This window comes from Eufriesea mexicana, unplaced genomic scaffold (genome assembly GCF_001483705.2).
Source record: "Eufriesea mexicana isolate 0111107269 unplaced genomic scaffold, ASM148370v2 scaffold76, whole genome shotgun sequence".
NCBI lineage: Eukaryota > Metazoa > Arthropoda > Insecta > Hymenoptera > Apidae > Eufriesea > Eufriesea mexicana.
The window spans coordinates 211,448-235,573 of record NW_016908289.1 but is presented as its reverse complement, the minus strand read 5'-3'; the positions used below and the strand labels follow the sequence as shown (position 1 = coordinate 235,573).

General features: G+C 38.5%; 1 protein-coding gene across 1 annotated transcript in view; it reads left to right on the top strand.

Moving 5' to 3' along the window:
- Nucleotides 1–24,126, top strand: part of Gycalpha99B (guanylate cyclase 1 soluble subunit alpha 2) — a 68,616-nt gene that overhangs the window by 21,959 nt on the left and 22,531 nt on the right. Inside the window, exons 2-3 of the mRNA XM_017910612.1 lie at nucleotides 15,515–15,571; nucleotides 17,043–17,142. Coding sequence (XP_017766101.1) covers nucleotides 15,515–15,571; nucleotides 17,043–17,142 — 157 coding nt within the window. The remainder of the gene's footprint in view (nucleotides 1–15,514; nucleotides 15,572–17,042; nucleotides 17,143–24,126) is intronic.

Here is a 24,126-nt window from a genome sequence, read left to right as displayed (position 1 = left end):
GTCGACTGATCCTCGGTTTCGTACTGCTTCGAAATTCTCACATGTATCGTTTTTCCATCGTTACATTCCATCCACTTTGTGCAATCCTCGTCGTCACTGTGCCATTCTATTCGCGTTGCCACGTGCTTCCAATATCACTTTCCTCTGTTATGCACCACTTTTCCTATTCTCTTTTCCCTGCTGTGGCACCACGCCTCGATTAATTCCCGCGAAATAAGAACACAATTTCTCAAATGGCTGACTTTTTACATCCCGACACGCTCATAATCCTCGCAACGTTCGTTTCCGTCGGCAATCGTGCACGCTGTACTAGACAGTCAGACAAAGAACTACCCGCGTGAGACAGAGACACACGTTTTATTGGATCGTGGAACGCACGGTTCGTTCGCGTCGCGCGCTCAGCCAACACACGGCCATGCAGATGCAATATAGAAGAGTGTAAACGCGATCAGTCGAAAGTCGCAGAGCAGGCGTTCGCAAAGGCACGAAACATTGCCCCATAGAGAGATTTAGCGGAGCTAACGGAACGGCAATTTCGGTGTTTGCAGCCTTATAACGCACTTTTGCTAGGAAATAACGGAACGCTTATCCACTGGGGAAGTTACGTAAACTTTCCGCGGTACAACGTTGTGTTAGACGGTGCTTCAATTTTTCGCTTGCTTTCTTCGCAACTTTGAACCAGTTTACCGCTATAACGCTGGACTTTTCACGCGTGTATCCATCATCGACTATGAACAATTTTCGAGGAACTTTGGAGAAGTGCAGTGCGATCGTTAGAATCTTGCAGTGGAGTGTCTTCTACTATGGAGTGTCTTCTACAGCGCTTTGTTTCATTCATTCGTACAGAAGGTTTTCATTGGAAACATGGCTCTCGTATGTGAAGCGATTAATAACCGAAGGATAACCGCAGATCAAGTTTTGTATCTGAAATTATTACTGCTAGAAGTTTTCGTAACTATATGTAGTAGGTTGGTGCACAAAAATATTTGAGAATGTGACAAATTATTAGTTTAGATATTTCCCCGTACTTTGAAGAGTGAATTATATATGTATCCATAATTTTACTTGGATAAAAAAAATCTGGATTTATAACAAAATAAATCGATAAATGGTATTTACACACTGATAAGTCAAATCTAATAGTTTACATAAGGTACATACGTGCTTATGTCATGAATCGATGAGACTACACTGCATAATAATACAATAGAATAAATTGAATAATATATAAAATTTACTATAATAAAATATTATAAACAAGATACTGAAATAGAAATTTCTTAATTCTTATTTCTCAATTGTATAATTGTGTAATTTCATTTTAATTTTCACCACGATATTTATATTAATTCCGTGTAATAAAAAATTGCCTCAACGTACATACTTGCATTTTCGGTTTGAAACAAGAGATTATTCTCGAACTGTTCATAGAAGTAGAGTACTTGAAAGAAGCAGCCAATATTCGTCTTTGACCGCATTCTAGCTCTTACAAAAAGAAACAGAAAGAACGGGGTCTAGCTCTATGCTTAAGAATTCGACTTGTATGTGTTAGAAGTTCTGTATTGCCAAACGGTTGCAACGCAATGAACTGACGTCTTTGAAATAAATGCTGTACGATCTATTTACCTTTCTTAACTAAGTTATATAAACGTACATAGTTACATAAAAGGAAAGAAGTGACCCAATATTTTTCTGCCTGTGTGAATAGACTCAGTCGTTCCACGTTTGCGTGAAAACGTGAACATTGCCTGTTTTTGCCAACCAATGACATCGAGTCATTAAATATTCAAGTTAAAATTCGTTTCAGCTCACATTCCGAATATTACTAATATCGCCCTGTAACCGCGAATGATTCAACGAATTATTCGTAAAGAATAAACTTTACAAAGAATTAAAAAATTGGTAAGTTTCCAATATTTTAATGAAATATTTGCACGATATTCATATTGTCTATATTTTTCGAGACGGAATAGACATGTCGCGTAACTATAGTGTATGTAAGTACAGTCCAGTAGCCCTTAAAACTGAGTAACGATCCGTCACTGCTTGTTCAATGTTGCCTCTTTCACGCGTTCGGAGATTTCATCGCCTAACTTCGTCGCAGTTTTGCTTACCCATCGTATCCGGTTCTTCATCTCCGATACCTCGATTCCATAACGTAACAACGTGACAACAAGATCAACGTGTATCTTACCTCTTTCGCGAGCCGTTAGCCCGTTTCCTCTAGCTCTGACGGATAAGAGCAGCGGGAAATCGATGTTCGGATGATCTCGTTATTTTTCGTACAGTGCAGCTTCAATTGCATTTATCCAAGGAGTGGCGCCTCGAGCAGCGCTCCCGTTCCTATTTTGCACTCAAAACGGTCTTCCTTCCGCTGAGTTCCGCGCAGACCGCGTAATTTTTCGCTCAGCTTCACGTATAGTCGACAGAATATCCGTCGCGATAATAATCGGGAACAGAATTTTAATATCGACGTGGGAAAAGAGGTTAGTCGTATAAAACCAGCCCGATGTTCTGGTATCGAATTTACAGGATGTCCCAGATCCCAATCGATAGACTTCACTTACGAATTTAGGAATCAGATCAATTTCTTAGTAATCAGATCTTAATGAAGAAGTATAGGCATAACATGGGTCGATTCGTGTTCGTTTCGAAGACATGAGCAGAGGAAACGATAGTTGATGAGTCCCTTCCTTGAAAACTGAATACTCATGGCTTATGCTAATCCCAGGTGCATATCTCGAAAACACAATGTACCTATATGTCATCTTTTGCTCAAGATGATCTCCACAAACACGTGAGCGAAGTCTGTTGGTTGAGATCTGAGGTACCCTGTGTGTTAAGTGCCGTTGGGTAACGAGTTGGAGACTTGTCTTAATTTTCAATGACAGTGATGTTACTTTTAATCACAGAGTTAATTGGAATAATTAGATGGTGGTTGTTTAAAAGCCGAGAAGTGGATTTGATAATGATTTATTGGTTAATTGTAGAGGTTAATTAACATTCTTGGTTCGCTCGTATCGATGCGTTTTAAATCTGTCGCGTGGTTGAGGTTAATGTGGTTGCCGAAGGTTGGAAAATATTTGAAATGCGTAGAAATTATTGGTTCGAGGCTACTATTATTGGACATGGGTGTCGTGATTGGCGTTGTGGTGCCTTCATGACTTTGATCTGGAGGGTCGCGGTTTCTGCGCATTATCGACAACGTTTTAAGTTACGCGAGGCACGAAATAATATTTGGATCATAATAATTAATACCCGGAAACCGGTATTTATGGCCGGGAGATATTAATATAAATGGAAAATACCGAATCATGGAGCAGGGCATAATATTCATTAATCAATCCTTGGATTATCGTATTTATTGTAATTTATCATCGCGAGTCGTGAAATTCGCGATCGCGGATGGAACAGCACGGACGTCGTGAGAATGATGGAATCCTTCTTCTTGCATTGGACATTCAGCCACGTGGAAGGGGGAAGGAGAGAACCATAGGTTGGATAAATATATATTATCCGGCTTGACGTACCAACGGGATCCCTTTTCATCGTAATTCTATCATCTCGACCTCATTTCGTTCACGTCTTCTTGCTTTTTCAGCTACTCGCTTTGAAAACGTAACCTTCGCGGATTTTTGCCACAAAAAGTAAAATTTATATCTATTTCCTGGCTCAGAATAGTAATAAGGTAACGCCGCTTATCGAAATAATACCATAAAAATTCGCATTTCGATAAAATACGTTGCGGATGAAAATTACAAAATATTACATTTGCACAATTTTAGGTTATAATGGGTTAACATCAATATTAATACCAACAGCAATTATTCCACGTAACAAATCAGTAACGATATTATTTCTTTGATATATTAAATCACCGTTATTATTAATTCAATTCGTGGAATTAATTCCGATACCGATGCTTTCAACCCTGCAAATTCATATTATTACTTTCTCGACACAAAAAGACACCATCGAATGGAGAATGCAATGTAAAGTACCGCAATCTCACCAACCGTTCTTACGTCAAACAATCTGTTCCGCATTTCTTCGACATAGGCGATAAACGAAACGATAAAGTCGTACATTGGTACGCATTCACGCTGGAAGGAAAAGGGGGTTCTTTATCAGGTCGTTCTCTTTAACACCCTAAACGAATCTTCGCCGCACTGGCAACTCGAGCAACAAAGTAAACGAGCACAATGCTCTGCCTTCTGGCAATTGTTATCCGCGTTGTTCTCTCATCTCCACGGCTCCATCTCGCGGCAGCGCTGCGAACCAACGCGGCGCTACGAGCGGCTGCATCTTTCATCTAGGTTAGGTTCAATTCGCGTTCGTTTGATTTTCATACCCCTGGATCGAGCTCGTTTCCAATTGTGTACACTGTGTATATTAAAATTTGCAATCTCCGCGCGATTACATCGATGTTTGCACGTACGACGTCAAATGGAATACGAATACGTGAAAACGATAGACAGTTTCGTTTATAAAACGTTAATTCGAAGCTGCTACTGTGGATTAAAATTGGAATAAGCTTGGTTAGGTTATTGGATTCTGGTACTCGTGTCTCGTTTTCTTATTATTATGAACGAAACAGGCACTTTCCTCGATTTTTCTGATCACACTTACCGTTAGAGGATGATTATGCTATGGAACAGAAAGCGTTATGGTTAAATGAAAAACCGAGTGGATTCTTAAACGTCGGCGAATTATCCTGTGTTTCATCGCGAAACATTTACGGATACGAGCTCTTCGGTTAAAATTGGCTGTTAAGGGAGATTTTATTTCTGAGAAATTTATCTTAAAGGCAGTTGAGGAAGGAAGTCCAAAGTTTCAAGAAAATCAGAAGTTCACTGGAACTTTTCTTCCTGCACTTTAATGTTGAATGCTGTTCTGAAGTGGGTTTCAGCTGATTCGTATGATGTATCATGCGATTTTGTTATAGAAACCTCACGATTTATAACTCGAGAACTTTAGAAATTAGATCATTGCGAGTACATGCCTGGAATTTTAACGGAACCATAGCCTTATGGAGGAATATCGAAATAAAGATAACGAACAAGGAGAAAAATTCTTTTTGATATTCTTAGGGAATAATATATGTGCGATAAATAATCTACATAGGATATGTGAACTGTTTCGTGGTGTACATTCTTATGTGTATTCTTTTACAATTGGGACACATGAAAGGAGTTTATGTTGCATTCGAAGCTAACGATATTGAATTAATTTAACGAGATAACAGCGTATCTATATTCCAGACCATTCATTAACGTAGCACGATGTTGCAAGGCTTTGGAAGTAGAAGAGAAGATTTAAGAGTTTATACTGCAGCAGGAAGATTTAATAACGCTAATAAAACAGTAATTTCGGTTCTTGTAACTTTATCCTGCCCCAAACTCAAGTCTTTATGAGAAACCAGGCGATATTTCTCGCGTAAAGTTCAATTCAACAAATTAAATTTTTATGAATAAGAACTTTATTAGGAATTTATTAGATAGTTCTTTGATAAATTTGAACTTGGTGCGAACTTTGTTGAACATAGAAACTCTTGATTAAAATCTGAGTCGAGATGCACATTAATTCTAGAAATATATTATTTCAATGAATACTGTTTCATCAAGGAATTTTATTCGAAATCTGAACCAATACGCTTATATAATTAACCTCGTACCAAAAATAAAAATTTTTTAATCGACGTATTTTCACACACATGCAATAATTATCACCATTGCGAATTTGGTCAAGGATAAGAGTTTTTAATCGCGGCAAAAATCACTTGACAAGTCTCAAATTAAAATTTTATCTCGCATTTAATGTCAGGAACTGTGATCGAACTTTTTCGAAATGTATCCATGATATGCCAGTACAGAACACGCTGAGTGATCGGATCCAATACCACGCTCGAGTAAAATTACTCAATGATATCGGTAAGAAATGAAATTCCCTAGTTTCCACATGGCAACCTTCGACCGTACCTAATGTCGTTTACGCGACCATTCGCGAATGCGTTTTCGGCGCGATTCCGTAAGTGCACGCGTGTGGAAAACTTGATTCTCGGCAATTTGACTAAGTAACGAAGTTTCGGGCCCCCGTCCATCCATTTCGTTGAAATGGAACAGGACTCGACCAATTCGCGTATCGTACCCTGTCCCGCCAAGTGTGCTTCTGTCTCCGCGTCAGTCACCACGTGGCACAGAGGGACAATTAATTTCGTGTCGCCCGTCAGACTCTGTTTCTGGGATTCACGATGACGTCCCTGACGTATTTTTCAATGCGACCCGATTCGAACGGCCGTGTCGACAAATCCAATTCACGTCGACGACGCCATGCGCTAGCGCCAAGTCGAGACAGAGGCTGCAGCTGCGAACGTCCATTTTGTTCCACGTATAGGGCATTTATATAGTATCATACGGTAAGAAAATGTACAATGCACGTCATCGTTCCTCATCATTCGACGTGCTTTCGTGTTCGTGCAATATTTAGGAATATATTGAATCTTCTTGATTCGCCTTATTCAAGAATGGACGTCACTGGAATTACGTGTTCAAGAATAGTGATAAGTATGAAACAATATGTATACATGTGGCTTAATACTAAATTTACAACGACTGGATAAAGAAGAAGATCCTTAATGGAAAAATGCGGCAGAGAAAATGTTGGCAAATTAATTATGTTAATTACTAATATAACATTAAATATGGAATTTTTAATTCAAATTATAAAGTCGTGGTGAGTTTAGTGTTGAGACTAAACAGGTGTGGCTTTATTATTCGATTCTTCACTGGGTTCTGGAATGAATGTCAAACCTGTCAAAATGGCGGACTTTTTATTCTTTGCTTTTGAAGTTGGTGGAATTATACAGGCGCTTGTAACAGAATTTTTAATGACTCGTACTGATTCCGAGATCTAAGCATAATTGTACATGTTATATATTTTTATAATTCTTCATGACAGGAATACGTGGATGAATCTACCAATATTTCATTCTTAAATTTAATGCGTAGCTTTTAGCCTGGTATTGCGGTCTTGAGATAAATTTTCAGAAAATGATGTGAATTACCATATCTTATCTCACGAAAGTGGCTGCACGTCGAAAGCATGGCTTGGTCGTCCTACTACGGTAACATTCCACATAAAAGGTATCCTTGTCTAACCTACAGAAAAAGCGAAGCTAGACACTTTGTTAAAAATTTCGTGTTTCATGAAAAGTCGCAACACTGCCAGAAACCTGTACACACGTACATGTATTGTAGAATAAGGCTTAAGTGTGTTTAAAGAATTGTTCAAAATACCGATTTCTACGACGAAATCAATGAAATGTGTCTTGATCTACACAAGTAGTTTGCCATTCATCTTCGACGTGAAAAACAAAAGACACAACATAGAATAAATTGGATAATTTCAATTAACTTTAATTCCAACTAACTCCCCAAGTTGTGCATAAATAGCATTTATATGTAATTTCTTAATGTATGATTTTCACTCTTACACGGTGCACAGTGGTGAGATTTGCATGCAACATAGGGCAGTATCATACTCTCATACTCTCTACAGCTTTAGACACATTAATAAACTCGAGGCTGTGAAAGAAGCGCAAAAAGCCTGATGCATATTCAAGACGCGAAAGCAGAGGAGGTATATAAAACGCGAGGCGTTCAAGTGTGCCGTGTAATGTCTTTAAAATGCGCTGGAAATCTTTAAGGAATCTTGCCTAAAGCTTTCCACGCGTCGACGCGTTTCTCAAACACAAGAAAAAGCAGAGCAAAAATTTCCTCGTGGTCCAGTCCGCAGTCAAATTCACGTCTCTGACACAAAATGGTTCGGTCAACCTTCCTCCATTATCTCAAAGAATGGCCTGTCGATTTTGACCCCGATTGGCGCACCACTATCGCGACACATTGTAACCGAACAATCTTCGCTTCTGCCAAATTCGATTTAACGTACTGTATCCAGCGTGGCGTGGCTCATACTGGCTAATCGGGCGGGTTCCCATGGATTGCTGGGTCTCGTTTCTCACTTTCGCTCGATTACACTATACACAGTCCAGCTTTGTCATATCGAACCTTCTGGCCGACGAATTCAACGAGATTTTATCGTAAAATCGTCGGCCTTTCGGGGACAGAAATTTCCGGGAGGATTATTCCTGCAGGTAGGTGACGAGTTAGTGCGTTACTTCACCGATCGATGTGTTAAATTACACTCTTTGTCTAAATACTGTAGCATGGTAGGCTTGAGCACCCTAAGTGGAGAACATCCTTAATGAAGAAAAGAAGCAAAGGCTAGTGGCCAAGATGAAAGTCAGACCCATCTGTGAAGTACACCTTGGGTTTGCAATATTTCAGATAATCAAAAGGGTCAAGGGAGTTTTAGGGGTAAAATTAGAGAAAGCGGGGGATGATCCTCTCGAGAATACAGCGTTTTGTACAGTTTGGTAACGTTAGATCAGAGGAAGTTGTTAGGAAAGTTGTTCGTAGTGTACATATAGTCATTGCTGTTCAACCAATTGCTTTCTTTGTAATGTCTTATTTTGATGATAATTATAGTTACGACTATATTATAGTTGCATTAGCGTTTGATTTCGAGCAATTGATAACTCGGCCAGACTGCTATGGAGATAGCTCTTTCTAATCGGTCAGCCGACCGAATGGGATCCTACGCGCATTCACATGCGCATAATGGTGCGTTTACACGACAGTAAGTATTACGGAGAGTTGGGCTTCCTGAAATCTATACTTTTAGGCTCCTGGTAACGTTAATTATATATCAACACAAGCGCTTTACTTAATCCTACTTAATCCTACTTAATCCTATTTGGCGTAGGGCCTATTCTCTTTGTCACTCGATGCAATATAATTCCATTTGTAGATGCGACGCTTCTAGCCAATACTAAAAATTCGTGTGGTCTTTGGGATATTCGTTGAAACAGGGTGGTCTTTGTTACTTATATTATAGTCAGTCAGACTTCTGTAGCACAATGGTCCGGAAATGCTTCTGGTGAGCCTCAGAGCTGTTTATTTTGCATGACACTTCACCAGGCGACACTCGAATCCACCTATTGTTTCTCGATCTCACTAGGGAGCAAACGAATCCCAGCAAAATGAACTGGTACAGCTATTACCTGCCTCATCTTTTGTCACTTACGACGGTCTTCAGAGCATTTTCCATTTAACAAACTAGCGCCACCATGAATCGTACCTCCAATTACACGAATGTGCTCTTTTCATCGCATATTACTATGAAATGAAATATTTTCTAATTCTATTGAATAACCTACAGATTTTCTCGTTACTACATGAACTGTATCGTTTCTAATGCCTCAGTTTTGCGTGTATATATATATATATATATATAGCTAACGAAAGCGTTTGAATAGTTTTGGGTGTGAGTATACATGATCATAATAATACAATTCAATTAACGTCAGAATTTTTGAATCATTCCACTCTGTCACTTCGTATCAGACGTTGATCGAACACGAAGTGAAGCTTGGAGGCGATATAATCGTCAAATTTGACGAGACAGGATCTAACCTTACAGACAAGCTCTTTGATACCCTGATTCCCTTCTGTGCTAATAACGTTTGCTGTCCGTTGTTCCAAATTCGCTGCAAGCCTCTCGTTGATCGCGATTGTCGACACTGCTCGCGAATTATTCGCGAATCCCTCGAATTACTCACTGACACTAGGGTCGATACTTGAATAGTGCTCATCAATCATACGTTTACGAACGACATCGAAAAATTGTCACGTTGCACGAGATGATGTAAAAGATTTCGAGCATGGACTGTAATAAATTTGATAACCGGTCAATGCATTTGGTTGACAGATAGGCAAGAATGGACGTCGTGAAACAAAATTTCGCAAAATCGTCCTGTCTTAAGACAGACATTTTCTGTTCATCATTAACACTTTATTATACGACAAAATAGGCTGATTAACTCCACTCTTTGGAATATTTTTTAAGTTTAACACCAAATCACTTGATTATTGTTCAATTATTCATGTCTAAAGTAATGTTCTATTTTTTGTAATGGAGTTATCCGGTTTGACAAATATAATAATTATTTAATACAAATAATGCGCCTTATTTCAACGTGTGTTGTATATATAAATAAAATATATAAAAATTTACGCATATCTAAATGTTGAAGGTTTTCTCTTCCCAGAGAAAATTGTTTCAGACCTGAAATCGGTGGTCAGCAAAGTACTAATTAGCGTATTCCACGTGGAAGACGAAGAGACATAAATCAGTCTTAAAATCCGAGAGAGAATTGTGTTATTAATCCAAGAAAGAGTTTGTATTCGAATATTTAATTAAGATAAAAATAGCATTTGGGCTGAGTAGTCTAACCGATGGGTATAGCGAACAATATTCTTTGATTACCCGATGAAACTTTAATTCTGGCGCGGGCCAACTATAGCCAGGTTAACTCGAAACGTATTGGAAAGAAAATTCGAAGCTTGGAAGCTGGTTACTGCATCTCTAAAAATTCCCCGCGACCAAGCCGAAGCTATTGTTTGAATAACCAAAAGTTCCGCTGGAGGTTAGGTTGCAGCGCGCCACTACGGCCTGCGGAGATTTGCGGAAACAAAGAACCGGGAAATAAAATTCTCGTTCATTTGCCTGCTCTCTCCTCTGTTTGCTTCCCTTTTTAAGAGTTCCACGATGATAAAGAAATTTAATCAACTTGACGTTATCGAGCGCTTTCGTGTCTTCCCTTTTAAACCGAGAAACTTTTCATCAAGCGCGACCGTGCTGAAGTCAAACAGAAGTAACGGACCCCGACGACAATGGAGGTTATGTTATCGATCGAGAGTTTCTTCCGCCCTCTATGCTCTCCACTTCGCGCCACGTCTCGGCGGAAAAACTTGCGTTTCTATGTATGATCTCGAACGTAGACAGGCCACAAAAGAACGTTCGATCTGCTTTCACAAGACGTCACCACGTTTGCACGTCTCTTCGAAGCCTTTTATTCAACGCGGTGCATTTTTCTTGGAACTGCTGGCTTCTTCGCCGAGCCTTCTCTTTTATGATTCTGGGAATTTTGCCATGATCGTTGGCTAGCCAGTTTCAGCCGATTTAAACCGGAAAATGATTCCAATTTTGGGTGAATATTATTGTTTTCAAAGCTATGATTCTTTTCTCCTTTTACTTTGTTTTAGTATACAGAGAAGCAGGGAAGTTGGGTTCCGAAACTACGTCGTGTTGTGAGAAATCAGAATCGTATTGTACGGGACAAAGGATATTTGCGAAAAGTGAGGTTAGGTTCCGGAAACGAATTAGAATGGTTCAGAATTTTAATACTGAAACTAATTAAAAATGGCCTAAAAGAACATTTAAATCTTTTATTAAAAGTTCCACATTTAACCCTTTTTCTTCGACCTCCTGGCTATACATATATTTTTAACGTAGTTTTAATAAAATTTTTAATTTCTACTGTTAACACATTTTCTTTTATGTTCATGTTTCGTCTATACATATAAATTATGTTATATCGGAGTACTACAATTTTTAAACATTTAAGAGCGAAAACGTGCTATAAAAGTGTGATATTTTCAAAGATGGAATTATCTGTATTTCAATGAAAACTGTCTTTGAGAGTTTCTGTATGAGTTATAACTGTGAAATTACATTTTTCGTAGATATGTCATATATACATATATCTTGGCTTTTTCACTCGCAATTGATATATCTCAAGTTTACGGTTCCTTGAAGCGAGAGTAACCTGGGTCAGGATTTACGGACCGGCGCTGTCGAATTAGGAATTTATGCTGCATCCTGGAAGACGTATTATGTCTAAAAACTTTGCGACTTATGTAAATTCTAGGAAGCTATTAAACATTTCTCTTGACATCTTATTGGCACATATAGTCATATATAAGGTTGGACTGTCTAGGAATTCTTGGTTAAATTTTGGAATACTTTCTGTAAACATGGATTTACAAAATAAAAATTAAATTCAGACAAAAATTGATTTATTACATACTGCCAAAGACTTCGAGACAACATTCGTCCTATCATTAGAGAATCTGAAAGCTCCTAGTAACAATTCTCTGTCAAATTTTCGAATATCTTTTGCAAACCTGGATTTATTAAATACAAATTATTAAATATTACCAAAAATTGAACGCTATATTCTTCCTATCGGGATTAGAGTATTTGAAAGGCCTTAGTACAACACGATTTATATATTTAAGCATCCTTCGTGAATATATTTCTTAAATTATGAGGTATAGTAATGTAGTAAACCTTATTATTTACACCAATTCTGTTTCTCTTACAATACTATCGTATTATACGGGGATTATTTATGTCCATATATGTTCATGTATTTTTCTTAAATATTCTATTCGTTATTCATTTTCATATATCTGAAATAAATAACTAAATTATTACCAACAACAAAATCTGAAACAGATCAATGGACTACGTAACATTATCGCCCTATAGTATCTTAACCTAATGAGACGATAGTAGCTAATGTCTGATTAGTGGCGCCATTATCTGCTTGTTGGGATCTCTCTGGTAGCAAGAAATTCGCAGATATTAGACCGATTAAGGTCATCCCAGCTACGTAATACCACTGCTATTACCATAATAGCAAGCAACAAACTTCGTAAACGTTTGACCGTAAATTTATTATCAATCGAAGGGAAGCAATTACATTCGGCGATACTAATGGCGGAGCTATCCGCCTATCCTTCTCGTTCGCGAACCGCCTCCCCACCCAGTGATCCCACATCTTGTCCGAAATAGTTTATCGACTTCGAGACTCTAAAGTACTCCTGTCAGTCGGTTGACAGGGCCGGAATGGGATCGTAAATAACGAGGGAAATTCAATGGTCGATTAGAAAGCATTCCAGCAAGTAAGTTTAATCGTGAGTGGAACTTGGTTTACGAGACAACGGGTTGACGAGGTACGAGCACACGCGTCCAAATTAGGGGCAGGATTGTTGTCGGTGGGCGATGAGGAATAATGCAAATCGTAATTCAATCTGACCCGACGCCGGGAACCGGTCAGAAAACGATTCCGCGTTTAACCCCAGCGAGGAACGAAGGTCGCATAGGCAAAGTAACGTCCCACGTATATATCGTGTCGTGAGTAGAAATTCTCTCCCCTCTCTTCCCTCTCCTGCCGCGAAGAATAGTTACCCGTAGAGGAATACCGAGTGAAACGATAAATTCTGGTCGCAAAGTGCTTCTCATAATTTACGATTAAAAGCTGGATCGGTCCGCCAGAGACCTCTATCAAATTATCACAAGCGATTATTAATTCTGTCCTAACCTCTGCGTGCGTCGTAAAAGCGGAATACTTTATATTCCGGGACATAGAGCACCGTGGGCGAGGAGAAACTCGTGAAAAAAGCAGGAAAGAGGTAATCGTTCTGTCGTAATCGTTTCTGACAGCAGGATCGTTTTATGGCCACCCAAGAGGGACATAGGTATGGACACGTTTCTTATAGTTCCCGTTTTCCGATGACAGATGGCGTTTATGCGCCATTCTCGAAAAATCTGTCCCACGGAACGCTGTTAACCAGCTCGTGGTATAGTCCGTGCGAAAAATATAGCGTGCTCGTAAATTATCGTATTAAGCGGGAAATGACACCGTTCGAGTCGCCGAAACGCTGGACAGTCTGCAGTCCCTGCTTGTTGGTCTCCAACGCCAAGCAGTGAAATGTCGAACGCTATTTTGCATTTCGAATATTTACAAAAATTTTCACCGTAATCGTTATTCGAAATATTCAGGAATAGGGGACTGGTTCCAAATCGTCGTTGTACGGCACTGGTTGATCGCAAGAGTCTCATTTTCCTTAAATGTCTCGTCTTAGACTTTTGCAAGTGAAAATACTTGTACTTTTAAGCTCCATTGACTTTACGAGCACGCTATACTTCTCGCACGAACTATAGCTGCCATGGTGATATTGGTAGAGTCAAAGATGGCGAATTGGTTGAAAAGGAACTCAGTTGAATAGGTTAGAAAATAGATACCATCCTAATTGAAAATTAAGATTATTATACCTTAATTGAATATGTGGTCGAAAATAAAGCTTCGGTTTCTGACGCTTCTGAAGATATCGATCGTCAGTATAAAATATGCATATCTTTTTACTTGCAGTAGGTATTCAAAAAATATCTTCCAGTAAATTAATACCAATTGCAGAACTGTCAATTATGGTCACATAATATAAAAAAATTGTTTGTCTCATGAAAATACTGTATTACTCGATATTGCCTCTCAATGATTAGTCAATTTAAATTTCCGTATGATGCAGCTACACTTCAAATTAATTCAGTTACAATTCATTTTAGTGTATCTTAAAATTTACTATTTATTGAAAATTTATTCACATACCAAACAAAATTGAATACCATTACCATTTCGTGATTTGAAGTTCTTTTTCGAGATACATGCATGCAATTACATTTTAAGAATCCGATTTCCAGCGCGCGCTGTTTAAATGTCACATAACTGAGTACTCACACGTGCTGGTGTGCCGAGGACATGTGTAGGTAGATTCATATGTACGTGTTCAAATACGCTATACCAAGAATATCAAGTATTCCAATATATCTTTGGATTCTAACAGAACCTCGTGCAGAGGAACATAAAATATTGCTTTGGACCGAAGGATAAGAAGCTTCTGGTCTGTCTTAACATATTTAACCTCATCCATAACCCCTTGCACTACAATTTGATTATGAAAAATTATACGTCGGGGTAGTATTTAATTTTAGTTAATCTCTATATACCTATTCCATCCACGATGAAATTAGAAAAAAATTATAGAAATTCTTCGAATTTTGTGCATATTAAAGCATTGCGGAACATAATTATGATCGCGTAATTAGTATAACTTATGATCATAAAATTTGACTCGAAGAATTCGTAACGAGTTAAACTCGTCATTGCAATGCGAAGAGTTGTCACGGAGTAATAATTTTCTCAAAATTTCCTATTTTTGCAATAATTTTTACTAATACAGCATAATTATTTTCATTATATATTATAATATTTTCCTCACGTCGAAATTCGAAAAATACGAGAAAGGTGTGACCAAACGATTAGACGTTAAAAAAATTGAAATGCTTCCAAAATTATTCAGAACGCGTCACAAAATCTACTTTAAAGGCTGTAAAGTGCCTGTGGTTATGGTGCTGTGTATGCAGCGCGTGAAATTCAGTTTTAAATCACGGAAGACGTATCACTCAATTTGTCGAAGACAGAAGTAACTTTTTAAACCGACACGAGGCATTAAATCCGTTCGAGATTGGCCGTAAATCATGCACGAAGCGTATGCACTCAGAGCAAACACTAGGAACGGAAGAAACACTTTGAAATTATCTCACGATAAGTGTTGCAATTTCTGTAATCACTATAATTCTCACCGACAATTCCCCGGCAAGGCAACTCGACCGCTCAGTGTGCGTAAATTCCGTACACGTCTCGACCTCATCTGACGAAGATATCTTCTTTCTCGCTTTTACACCACTACTTTCGCTTTTATTGCAGGACGAGGCGGTTGCCGAGGCACTGGAGGCCCTCTTGATTAAAGGCCCGAAAGTATTTATTCTTCATCCTTCACCCGAGAGGACTCTGTAAGTATTTTTTCTCGCGGAATGTTGTCCAACGCGATCTTACGTCGAGAAACATAACCTAAAGTATAGAATATAAGTTAAAGGTTCATCAAAACTTTGGGCAAAATTAACGAAGCAATGTTAATGAAAAAAATTGGTTAAACGAATTAATGTGTATCCGAAAACTCTCGGTGCATGCATTGCTGGAAATTCGTGGAACAAATAAGTGTACGATGAATATTTATAACATGCACCATGTGGTGTAATGGCTATCACGAGTCGGACTCGTTATCGATTACCAAATTCACTCAAAAGCGTCGAAATTGCCAACAATTTCGTCGAATTGTTCAGCTGCACGCACAGAAGTTTTTAGGAAATATCTCTACAAATGGAAATTCATACCATATATTAATTAAATTAATTGTCCTCTTGAAAAATGATATTCGCGGACAGAGACACATGAAAATATTCGGACACTCGCAAGTGCAGTTTTAGAAAAGTCACATACGCGTGTTGAATAAATATTTGAAACAAACATGGTATGAAAACTTTCAAAATTAAAAAATAGAATTTGAAAAAAATTCAACGATGTGTATAGTATTTACAATACATTTATTGCAAACATGGAGTATTGTTCGATTGTAAAGTAAGAAATTTCAGTGGTACGTTGATTCATCTTCAGTGTTAAGAGAATTATCCACTGAACTCACTAGCGCCATCATGAAACATATCTCTAATGACTTGAAAATAATTGAGGTATTTTCTAATTTTACTCCTACAATCTTCGGGCTTTTTCCTTACTGCATGTTCTATATCCTTTCAAATATTTCAATCTGACACATATATACCTCAATTGCTCAACGTAGCTAATATAAACAATTGAATACGTTCTTAAACAAATAAACAAGAAAATAAGACATTGAACAATAAAAGTAGTCAGTGATGAATAGCACAGAAATAACATGGATCTAAGTATCATCATAAATGATTCGATACAAAAATGGATGTGTTTCAATTCATGTAAATTTGGTTTCAATCCCGGAAAGCCATTACTTTCCTTACTTCGTGAAATATTAAAGAGACCCAAAATTTTGGTAAACCTAAATTACGTTTCGTTTCGCTATTTACTCCTATAAATGTCAAGGAGTATTTAATAAATGAAAGCTGGAATTTTTCTCACTCGTCGTACCAACAATCGAGTGTTCACGAGTAACAAGATCGTCGATTAAAACGAGAGGCATCGTTCAACGAACGACTGATCCGTGTAAATCGAATTTCATCGAAAGCCAATGGCTCGCGTCCGATTGTCTGGACAATCTCTTTGTTTCCGCGCTCGTCCTCATAGTTCCGTCTCGTGCCGCGTGGCGTCGTCGCGGACTTCAGGGGAACACTCGAGATCAGTACGTCGGCTGAAGATGCGCGGCGAAAGTTCTAATTGAAGTCCCTGCCTCGTAACCGCAAACTGTTTTGCTCGATATTTCAGTAAGGCGATGCTGTGCAACTTCTACGAGGAAAACTGTAGCTTACTGGAGGAAATTTACGAGACGATAAATCTTCACTATGGTAAGATGTTATTGCTAACAGGACGTGTGCATGGACGCAGTGTTGGTTGATTTAACATTTGCATTTGCACTTGATATAAATAAAATTTGTTGCTGTTTCCTCGTGTTTTTGAGGTTAATTAAACACAGAGGTTAATGAAGAAGAAATGTATCTTTTAATTAGTAAATTTATACTCCAACTGAATTTGTTTTTTTTATGTTCTTGGAAAACAGATTTTTTATCATTTTTTAACGAGCTCTTCATTTATTCTCTATGAAATCCCTGTGGAATTTCGACTAACGAGATGCGCGTTTTTGTTTGCTTCTGTAGAGAATTATGGGAAAAATATACTTCACCTAACTATATACAACCTATAGGTTTAAGTTTTATGAATTTCAAAAACATTAGTTATGAGCACCACCAGTGACAATTTTGTCAAATATTAATGAAATTCTTCGTAACAAATAATCACACGCTACATTCAATCTGATTAGCAATTAATATCGTTAGAAGAAACAACAGTAAGTACTCTTAAAACGTACGTAAGTGCGAGAACAAAGCAGTAAAATCGCCATATCACCACGATACCCAATCCAATGACTAAACTTTCCTGACTAAGCCTACATGACAAATCATTCATAGACAAGCATTCAAAACTCACAATTTTGAAGCTTTGTTAGTCATTTGCATTAATCGTGCAGAGCTCTACAAGTCTGACAAGCTTGCAACATGAAAAATACCTCATACATCACCTGCTATGGTTCCTTCATTAATTAACCTGTAATTCCAGCGCGCCATGCACGTTCCCTTTGTCATCGTTCCAGGCATTATCTTAGCTCAGACCAAGTACCTCGACGATGACTATTGGCGCTACGCCGTTTCCTGAAGCCCTACCCAGCAAATCTTCCCTCGAATCTCTAGAGTCGAAAACTTACGCGATACTTCACGGGCTTCGTGTTCCACGTACGAAAGCAGCAAGACATCCGGATTGCTCCTGCCGTTGCTCGTGCTTTGCACGTCGAGAACTCACGTTACACGGCGCATTGATTACTCTAGTACATCGAAAACTCACGAGGATTTCGACGGAACATAGGTTAACCGTTCAACATGGCGTCAAGTGAATCGCTTCGCAGCGATCGCACTGCCTCTCGTGTCCATTCCAGAAACCATGCTCCTTAACCTCTCTCATACGTTTGCACCATTCGGTGAAAAAATTGCACGAGTAAATACAACATTATTTCGCATTTCCAAGGTGTAAAGTTTATGTTTGTAGAATGTAATTTATAAAAGAAAATATTGCATCAGTATAATGTAAATTAATTTGACACAAAATAGGAAATGAAATGCTTTCCTTTGGATCTTTCATACAGACCAATCTCGCGAGAATTTGATAAAGTTTGTATGAGAAATAGTTCTGAAAAGAATATTTCACACATATCTCTCTTTTATCGATCATTGTCCTTACTAAAAGTATGAAAACAGCCCTCAAATATAGTGGTCGAAAGAATATTTCAAGACACATCTCGTCAGTAACTCAAGGATCATTAAATTTCAAAAAGTTGCGTTTAGTTCGTCGAACTGTACATACAAATGTACAATAGTATCGAAACGTTACTGGGTTTAATAACGTGTCGTTGCGCGGCGCTGCCTGTCGCGTGTCATGGCGCCTTGCGACATCTCCCCGAAAGAAATCCGTGCAGCCATCTTTGTTATCGCTCGGTGTCGCGAATAAGATTGATATGGGCATCAATTTCGCGGGAATTTCTTCGGAGAGGGCAGTTTGCAACGGTTAGTTATGGGCTGACGAAGCCGGTCGTAAAACGAAATCGATGCCCCTTATAAGAACGTTCCACGATCGCGTCTACTGGGACATTTTCATTTTTTCCGACGGTTACGATGAATAGACGGCAATTTGCGTGCACTGTGCAGTATACTTGGCGCCGAACGATCCTTTTTCGGAATGATACCGTCGTTGGACGCCGCGGCAACTTTTTAATAGAGTAGCGGGAGCAAAAAGAGAGAAGGTGATGCCAGAGGAAGGGGAACTGGGCGAAGTCGGAAAGAAAAATTGGAACTCGATGAATAGAAAGAGCGTTGGGACGTATCTATTCATTGAGGGGATCCAGGACTAATTTCGTTGAGCTTCTCTGTAACCCGCGATTCTCTTTTAAGCGTCTTCGGCCGCTTTACTCTTTCACACGGCCGCTGATAATGCGCCACTCGTTAATACAGGCTTGACCGAGTTTTTAATTGAATGACCGTGGAATGGCGCGAAAACCAATCGATATGTAGCCCAGCGAGTATAAAATATTCAAAGGCGTTCCATCTTGGTAACAGGGGTGCGCAATTTGTAATCCTCTTTTATCCGTTCCGCTCGTTTTCGCGCGTCTTCCAGCAAGAGATCGATGCGTCGCTTCGAACAAATACGACGGTTTCTGCTCCCCGGGAATTAAACGCGTCATGGTACGCTCCTGCGGAACGATCACGTGACATGTGCTGCACGGCAAGGAAATTGGAAACGATGATCTCGATGCTGATGGCGTTGACAATGTCGCTTTCGTTGGGAATTGACAACTGCGTGACGAAGTTTGGTCGTTGCGCGTTGAAATATAGGTGCTGGTAATTATGAAAGTGATGATTCTAAATGGAAGATTTAAAAGCAATTCCGAAAATTAAAATGAAATTTAAGAATATACTAACTAAAGTGTCTATATTGTATCTGTAATAATCGGTTTTACTTTTACTTTTTAATTTTTACATTTACTCCTCTCGCAATGGCGATCCGCACGTGATTGTACGTACAAATATATATTTGTTAGTAACTATACGCCATTTTTGACCGAAATTACCGCGGTCATGTTTAACAGTGCTGCATTCTGCTGAGAAATTAAATGTTCCGCCGCAATCCTACATTAGTTATTGACCGGTAATAATAGGTGGCGCCAGGTGTGCGTGAATGAGTGCGTTTTGTCCTTTGTGTCCCGGTTCCAACGCTTGCCTCTATTGTTTCTTCCTTCCTTTGTATGTAATCTCTGTGTAACTAATAACTTTTTGCTTTTTATAGTTGTAATGAGTATACGTGTAAATGATATTCCATTTGTATGGCTCATACACCTCGCTACGTAAATTAAATGATGGAACATTCATTTACGTTGCAGCGAAACAATTATTTTCCAGATTATATTTGTAACTTTGACGTAATTAATTCTCTTCAAACGTATGATATACAATGAGACCACTTTCATAATCATTGCCACGTATATGAACCCTTGTGTCTCTCGATTATAATAGAAATAACCATTTAAACTTCCTGTAAAAGTTACTGATTATTATAAGGAATCCTTCCATTCGGTATAATGAGATTTATCGTAGAATGAATCAATAAGAGTGGTTTATAAATATTTTTAAACCGCTGTGCTGAAATATTATAATCTTGGATGTAAGTTAGTTATTGGAACAAAAGGCTTAAGCGATACGATGAGCCTCACCCTTCCCTTTCTGAGATAAACTCAAATGTCAAGTTAGTTGCAACTTCTTAATGAAACTTTTATGGACTTTTTATCACCTGACATTTTAGTCCTATTTATATCCATAAAGCACACTGGCAAAGTTTGTGTAGAAGGTTGGAGGACACACAATATATTTAAAGTCTCGTATTTATAGCACTTTAAGAAAATTCAGTTTACCAATAATTTGATAATACGTGACAATAAGAATTGGCGAGATAACGAATTAAAAAATTTAATCAGAATTGTGTAAAAGGAGTGCGAGTGGAGAAATAATGTTAAATTAAAGTATATATATTAAAGTATATATAATCTTTGCTCGTATTCATTTATATCGTTAAATAATACAAGTCTGATGAAATGGTGAACAACATTAACACTTGCACATTTAATTTCCAAGATAAAGCTGTAATCCGGAAATTTTCATTCGCCAATAACCACTCTCATTTTCTCCTACTTCACGCTCCATTCCATTAGACAGCACATTTATACCCTGCCTCACGGGTATATAGCATGATCGAAGTCGCTTCCTCGCTTAATCCTCAGGGAACGTACGCAAATTTCACGTGTTTGCAGGCCAGGAATGTTGAACCGTGGTCGAATTAATTTGACATTCCCTAGTTATAAAATCGTCGAATAACCGTCACAAGGTTATACCACAACTGCATTTTTGCAGTCGTAGATGTATGTAATATCGAAACAAATTTCTATGGATCGCAGCATTGCGAGGCAACAATGCGTACGATGAAAGTGTCGTGCAAATGTTTAAGCAACGTTTCAGGTTCCTCGGGGATAACTCGACACGTTGCTCGAAATTATATTTGCACGCAGATCGCGGATCATTGATCATCGATCGATATCTTTCAAGTGCTCAGCTGAACACTTAATTACATTGTACAACACGAATATCAATCTATACATCCAATCCGTTAAGGAAATTGTCCCATCACTTTCAGTTCCCGAAAATTGCGAGTTTTTCGAAAAATGCACAATTTTTAGATGAAATGACGTATTAAATAAAAAGTGAGAACGTTGGGAGCTTCGGTTCCATCTTAAAAGTTAGGATAGACTATCTCGAATTTATCAGTGAGTATAATTATAATTATTTCCGTTTCTGAATAACTACAGCTGAACATGAAAGTTTAACAATAAACCGCGGGGCGCACTTTACACGCAATATTCGTATAACTAACTCACAATTAGGGAATAACTAATATTTCAATTTTGGTGCGTAGCTCTTAGCTTGGAATTACTTTCCAACGATTCCTTTTTGGGAAATAATACCAATTACCAGGTCTCACCACGTGGAGGTGGCTACGCATCGAGACCCGACATGCGCCCTAGTGGCGCATCCTACTGGCGCTACCTGTATCAAAAGTAACCTAATCTAACTTGGAGCGAAACAAGTTAAAGTGAACCTACTGACACTTTACTATATATCGTGTCTCACAAAGGGTACCCCGATTCGGTATACTAAAACTCTACTGTCGCAACGCTAAGATATTTTCAAGTTCCCATAAAAATAGGGAATGAAATATCAAACACGCAAGCTAATAGAAAATCGCGACGCGCCCGAACGAGTTCGCGATTATTCGAAAGACCGACTAGCCTAGGCGATGTACTCCCGTGTACAGAGATAACTTCATACCTCGGCACCCTCCCGATCGGGCCTAGCTCAATTCCAGTCACTGTCGCACTCGCCAAGACTTACACGTGGACCAAGGATAGTCCCTGAACCAATGAAACTTCTAGTGTCAACGCGAGGGCCCTGCTGGGCGGTTGCCGGCCAAGACAGACACTTCGCATCCCAGCCACACGGGGTAGAACTTAATCATCCCTGTGGTCTAACCGTAGATGGTACTAGTCCGTCAGCCAGCATGTGCCCGAGCCCCAGTCGCGTACGACTTAGGCAGCGGACCGCCCCGTCGAGGTCAGAAGACGCACTGATCCGAGGGGGTCACCCTGGAACCCGATGCATGACGAGATTGACAGTGACTGGAAATGAGTGTCGGAGACGAGTCGTGGGGATGTCTTACGAAGCATGTACTTATCGAGTACACGAGAACACGTCGCGTAGGCTAGTCGGTACTTAAGAACAATCACGACTATCGCGAGAACAATTATGTTCTGTTTAGTAAACGAGAGGGATAAGAGAAAATATATATCTTCGCTTCAAGTTAGGTAGCTTACCTTTGTACAGACAGCGCGCACATGATACTTAGTCTATGGATCTATCTTATGATTACTTAAAAGTAAACGCACGCATCGTTCATTGATGTGTCGCAAACAGAATCTTGAGAAACCTAAAAGCTAAAACAGAATATATTATTGTTAATATGTAGCTGAAAGGAAAGGGATTAGTACGAGGAAACCATCAAGGATAATAACCAAATGGAACGAGCAAGCCAACGACGAGACCTGAGCAACATAACTACAAGACAGAAACATTCCAACGGTGAGATATAAACATACCAACGAGGAAGCGCTCGAGTATTATACGAAATACTCGAACGCTCTAACGAAAACAAATCGAACGGAAGTCGTAAAATTTGTGAAAGGAAAGATTTAGCCAACGATGAGACATAAGTAAACCAACGACGAAGCATTCGAATATTATACGAAATACTCGAATGCTGAAACAAAGACACATAGAATGAAAAAAATAAAATCTGCAAGAAGAAATTATTGTTAAATTATTTAAGAGAGTGGACAATGGCCATTGAATAGCCATTGATCTAGCCAACGATGATATACAACTAAACCAACGACGAAGCATTCGCATATTGTACAAAATACACGAATGCACATACAATGAAATCTGGAATAAAAGAAATAGAATCTGAATGATAATTAAAACCTGAAACAGAAAAAAAGAACATTAACGCGGACCTTCCGAAGTCGAAACGACAACTGGCTTAAGCCGTGCTCGAGCCTGCACGCGGGCCCCTTATATAGCGGCGGCCGGCCGAAGATCGGCGAAAATTTCCGAACTTTACCGATTCCTTTAAAAGTTACTTTTCCACTGTAATAACTAATAATTTATTAACTTTTTTGACTTTTATCATTAATATACTTTTCAAACTATTTGTTATCAACAATTTTAATTTGTTATTAGCAATAAATTTAATGATTTATTAACTTTTTGTAAGTTATGGATACATTTTAACACAAGTACGTTGTTTGTTTAAGTAGTAGCTAACAATTTATTAACTTTTTTGACTTTTATCGTTAATATACGTTGCAAAATATTTGTCATTAACTATTTGTATCTGTTATTAACAATAAGTGTAGCAGTTTGTCAACTTTATGCAAATTTTGCACAAATACATTATATATACCAGTAATAGCCTATAATTTAGTAATTTTTCCGCTTGTATTGTATATTTACGATGTGAACAATTTGTTGTTAACAATAAGTGTATTAATTTATAAACCTATCCCAAATTATAGGCACATTTTAGCATTAGCATGATATTTGTCAAGTAATAATCGATAATTT